This window comes from Pyrgilauda ruficollis, unplaced genomic scaffold (genome assembly GCF_017590135.1).
Source record: "Pyrgilauda ruficollis isolate IOZ18807 unplaced genomic scaffold, ASM1759013v1 scaffold775, whole genome shotgun sequence".
In the NCBI taxonomy this organism is placed as follows: Eukaryota; Metazoa; Chordata; class Aves; order Passeriformes; family Passeridae; genus Pyrgilauda; species Pyrgilauda ruficollis.
Window position 1 is genome coordinate 12541 of NW_024529655.1, and position 4945 is coordinate 17485.

At 67.6% G+C, this 4945-nt stretch overlaps 2 protein-coding genes across 2 annotated transcripts in view; one reads left to right on the top strand and one right to left on the bottom strand.

Moving 5' to 3' along the window:
* The window catches only part of LOC121363932 (leucine-rich repeat and calponin homology domain-containing protein 4-like), a 2792-nt gene extending 2574 nt beyond the window's left edge, over positions 1–218 (top strand). Inside the window, exon 12 of the mRNA XM_041486716.1 lies at positions 91–218. Within this exon, the coding sequence (XP_041342650.1) occupies positions 91–204 (114 nt within the window). The 3' untranslated portion in view covers positions 205–218. The remainder of the gene's footprint in view (positions 1–90) is intronic.
* A 2131-nt stretch (positions 219–2349) lies between these two features.
* LOC121363933 (arf-GAP domain and FG repeat-containing protein 2-like) lies at positions 2350–4320 on the bottom strand (the record flags this gene model as incomplete). The annotated part of the gene is made up of 9 exons (XM_041486717.1): positions 2350–2446; positions 2535–2578; positions 2656–2719; positions 3093–3206; positions 3302–3398; positions 3467–3575; positions 3659–3774; positions 3855–3948; positions 4208–4320. Coding segments are annotated over 9 exons (825 nt in total), but the record flags the coding sequence as incomplete, so codon positions are not given.
* Positions 4321–4945: the final 625 nt, after the last annotated feature.

The window sequence follows — 4945 nt, forward strand, 5'->3', positions numbered from 1 at the left end:
CTCCCCCCCCCGGGTGTTTTGGGGGGCTCCGGGGTCCGTTCCCCCCCTGAGCCGCCCGGGGGGGTCCCCGCTGTGCCCCCCACCCCGCAGAGCCTGGAGGCGCTGCTGCAGCTGCGGCTGCCGGACGAGCTGGGGGACCCCGAGCTGCTGGGGCGCGTGGCGGCGCGGCTGCGGCCCTGGGCCGTGAGTGCACCCCGAAACTGACCCCAAACTGACCCCAAACTGACCCAAAAACACCCCAAAACTGACCCCAAACTGACCCCAAACTGACCCAAAACTGACCCAAAAACATCCCAAAACTGACCCAAAACCCCGACCCCCGGCGCCGCCCCCCCGGGCTGCTCTTCGCCCTCTTCTACGGCCTCCTCATGGCGCTGCTCGTGGCCGCGCACCGCGCGCTCTTCGGCTGCTGAGGGACCCCCCGGACCACGGGGAGCCCCCCCAAAACCATGGGGAGCCCCCCCAGGGCCTGGGGGAACCCCCCGGAACCCGGGGGAACCCCCAAACCCCCGGGGGGGGGGTCCCGCCTTCGCACCTTTCCTTGCCCCCCTTCTTTTCTTGTGCCTTAACGCTGGGGAAACTGAGGCAGGGAAGGGGGAGGGGCTGAACCCCTTGTGGCCCCCCCTTAATTATTGGTATTATAATTATGATGAGTTATTATGATGAGTTTTATTATTATAACGAGTTGCCGGTATTATAATGAGGTATTATAATGAGTTGTTATACGGGACTGTGAGCATAATAAGTTAATTATTACAGTTAATTATGGTGAAAGAACACTAAGATGCGGATGACCAAAATTTATTGTAATTAATTATTATTAAAATTATTATATTTAACTACGGTAGGGTTGTTACGCCGGTTATTATAATGTTTCTGGGTGTGGACGTCCCCCTCAAAATCACACTTGGTACATCCCCGTCCCTTTGTGACGCTCCGCTCACCGGCCGGGACCAAACCCTGGGGCGGGGGGGTTCAGTCCTGCCCCTCTCCTGCTGCCACCGCTCAGCTTTTTGTTTTTGTCCGTTTTCGCCCTTTCTGTGCCCAAAAGGGGACGCCCCCCCCCCACCCCCCCCAGCTGTGCTGCGCTGCCCCGTGTCCCCCACTCCCCAAAGCACCGCCGCTAACTCCGCCCTTCCCCAGCAGGTGCTGCAGGAGCCGAGCCCGGCCCGGACCCCGCGGGGGGGGCTGGGGGCGCCCGTCCCCCCCCGGTGGCCCCGTTAATTCCCCTCCCCCCCTCCGGTGCCCCCGTTAATTCCTCTCCGTTAAGTGCCCCTCCCCCCCGCGGGTTCGGCGCCATCTTTGTTGAGGGCAGGCCGCCGTGGCCGTGCCCTCAGCGGTGAGGCGCCGGCCGCCATCTTGGTTAAGGGCGGGCAGGGGCTGTGGAGGCGCCATCTTTAATGAGGGCAAAACCGTGAGGGGAGGCTTCGTCCATGGCCGCCATCTTTACCGGGGGCACAGCCGTGAGGGCAAAACCGTGAGGGGAGCCCGCCCCGTGGCCGCCATCTTTACCGGGGGCACGGCCGTGAGGGGAGGCTCCGCTGGCCGCCATCTTTACCGAGGGCACGGCCGTGAGGGGAGGCTCCGCTGGCCGCCATCTTTACCGAGGGCACGGCCGTGAGGGGAGGCTCCGCTGGCCGCCATCTTTACCGGGGGCACGGCCGTGAGGGGAGGCTCCGCTGGCCGCCATCTTTACCGGGGGCACGGCCGTGAGGGGAGGCCCCGCTGGCCGCCATCTTTACCGAGGGCACGGCCGTGAGGGGAGCCCGCCCCGTGGCCGCCATCTTTACCGGGGGCACGGCCGTGAGGGGAGGCTCCGCTGGCCGCCATCTTTACCGAGGGCACGGCCGTGAGGGGAGCCCGCCCCGCGGAGGTTTCGGCGGGGCAGCGCGAGGGACGCAGCGGGATCGGAGCCGTTTTCTACCGGTGATATATTAAATACCGCCATAAATCTCTCGGAACAAAAACAACACCTGGTCCCGGCGGAGGGGCGTGCACTGCCAGGGCCCCCCGGAGCAGCTGCGGTCATAGGAAGGGGTTGGTGGCCCGGGGCCTGATGCCGAACGGCGCCGTCGGGGCCGGGACGGTCTGGGGGGGGCACAAGGGGGGGTCAGCGGGGGGTCCAGAACCCCCCCTGGATGGGGAATGGGGGGTCAGGGGGGTCCAGAACCCCCCTGGATGGGGAATGGGGGTGTCCAGACCCACCCTGGTTGGAACGGGGGGTCAGGGGGGTCCAGAACCCCCCTGGATGGGGAATGGGGGTCAGGGGGGTCCAGACCCACCCTGGATGGGGAATGGGGGGTCAGGGAGGTCCAGAACCCCCCCTGGATGGGGAATGGGGGGGGTCCAGACCCCAGCCTGGGGGTCGGGGGTCACTCACCGCTGCTCTCGAAGGGGTTGGTGGAGGGTCTGGGGGCCACGGGGGCCGTGAAGGGGTTGGTGTAGCCTGGGGGTGAGGGGGGGGCACAAGTGTCACCCCTGCGCCCCCCCCTCACTTTGAGGGGTGGGAAATGGGGGGGTGAAGCCCGACTTACCCCCGTGGGGCAGCGCTGGGGGGTCACGGAGGGTCCCGAAGAGGCTGCAGGGGGAGGGGCAGCTGTGAGGGGGGAGGGGAGGGTCCTGCAGGGCTGGAAAGGTGGGGGGGAGGGGCGGTACCTGACAGAAGCTCCTCCCCCTGTGGGCGGGACAGGGGTGGCCACGCCCTGTGCAGCCACCCCCCCTGCAGGTGCAAGAGAGGAGCCATGGGGGGGGGGGTTCCCAAAATTCCTGAGAGCGACAGAGCCCCCCAAAACCTCCCCGTGACGCTCGACCACCCAAAACTCCTTCCCCACCCCCCACTATGAGATGGGGGGGCTCTCTCCCCCCTCCCCAGAAATTCCAGGCTGCCACCAAACCCTTCCCCAATGTCCCCACGGCTACCCAAGCCCCCTCCCCAGCACCCCACAGGGATGGGGAGACCCCAGCCCCCCCTCGCCCATCGATCCCAGGGGTCCCAAAGATCTGGGGCGGGGGGGGACGACACCAAACCCCTCCCTGGCCCCCCGCAGGGACCCCAGACCCTCTCCGAGAGTCCCGGGGGGGTCTCAGGGTACCTGTGGTGGTGGGGGGGATGTGGAAGGGGGGCACGGCTCCCCCAAACGCGGCTGCTGCAGCGCTGCCTCCGAAGGCATCGAAACTGGGGAAGGCAGACCGGGCTGGGGCTGGGGCTGGGGAGGGGGTCACTCGGGGGTCACCAGGCCCCCCCAGAGACCCCCGTGCTCCACGCCCAGGCCCCTCCCCACCCTCGGAGCCCCCGGCTCACCGGGGAAGGCGGGCGCGGGGGCAGGGCTGGCGAAGGGGTCCCCCCCGATGTCGGCCAGCAGGTCGGTGCTGGCCTTCCGCGCCGGCTGGGCAGGGCGCTGGGGGGGCACCGCAGGGTCAGGGGGTGCCATCCCCCTGGGGACCCCCACCAGGAGCCCGGGCCCACCTGTGCCAGCGTCCCCGCGTCCCCGTGGAGGAGCTGGGGGGGCCCGGGCTCTGCCGCGGCGCTTTGGGGGGGTTTCACCTGTTCTTTGGCTCGTTCTGGCGCCACGTACCTGCCACGGGAGGGCAGAACGTGGGCTCAGGGGCGCTCACCCCTGCTGCCCCCCCATAAAGGCGCCCCCAGCCCCTCTCCTACCATCGCTTCTTCTCGTATTTCTCCTGCAGGAACTCCTTCACCTTCTGGGGGTCGCGGGAGTCGGGCAGCGGCGACGTGCGGGGGTCGAAGGTGCCGAGCCAGACCCTCCTGCAGGCCTGAGGGGGGTCGGGAGGGGCCGTGGGGATGGGGGCAGGGTGGGACGGAGAGGGCAGGACCCCCACGGCCGCCGCCTTACCTCATTGCCGTGCGCCTGCAGGAACAGCACCTCGGCCTCGCTGAACGTCGTCATGGAGATGGACTTGACGCGGTGGGGGGGGTTCAGTCCCCGCCTGCGTGGGGATTCGGGGGGTCAGCGCCCCCCCCTGCGCCCGTAAACACCCAAAATTCAGCTTTTTTCTCTCAAAAAACAACCCCAGCATGGGAAGCCACGTGCCGCGGCCACGCCCCCTGCTGCAGAGCCCCGCCCCCAAAGGGAGCAGAAATGAATGACAGCTTGACCCGGTGAGCCCCGCCCACCGCGCTCAGGTGTAAATTAGCCACGCCCCCGCCCCGGCCCCGCCCTCACCCCCTTGGCCCCGCCCCGCTCACAGCGCCCCCGAGCAGCCGGTGCACACGAGGCTGCCCACGCTGATGTCCACGTAGGTGACGCCGCGCTGGCCGCATTCGAAGCAGAGCCGGTTGGCGGGAACCGCGCTCACCAGCTCCCCCCCATAAATACCCCCCCCATAAATACATTGCAAAGCAGTTACAGCACCCTCCCCTCTCGGGGGGCTGCGCGCCCCCCGGCAGGGGTGAACCCCCCCTTGGCAGGGACCCCCTCGGCTCGCAGGGGGGGCTGCTCCCCGATTTTGGGGCTCGACACCCCCTCAGTGGGGGCCCCCCCCCAGTAATGAGGGGCTCGACCTCGCCCCGTTTTTGGGGTGTATTTTTTTCCCCCCTAGATTTTTGGGGTCCCTCCTTTGGGGTCTCCATCCTCCCCCCTTTGTGTTCGCAGTGTCCCCCCTCTTTATTTATAGGGGGGCTCAACAGACCATAAATACCCCCCCGTTTCTCCCCAACCCGGCCCAACGCGCAGCGCCCCCTGGCGTCCCGCGCGCCCCCTCAGCGCCGCTCTGAGGGGATTCGCCGCCCCTCAGCGGGAAACACCTCATTTTGGGCAGGTTTCACGGGAAAACGGCATTTTCCACCACCAAAACCAGCACTTTCCACCACCAAAGGCAGGATTTTGCGCCACCGGCTGCTCCCGCGGTGAGGGACGGGGCTCTGGGCTCCCCTGGCTCTTCCCGCCCTTTCCGTCCCCTCAGAGCCGCCCCCCCCCCTCCCCGG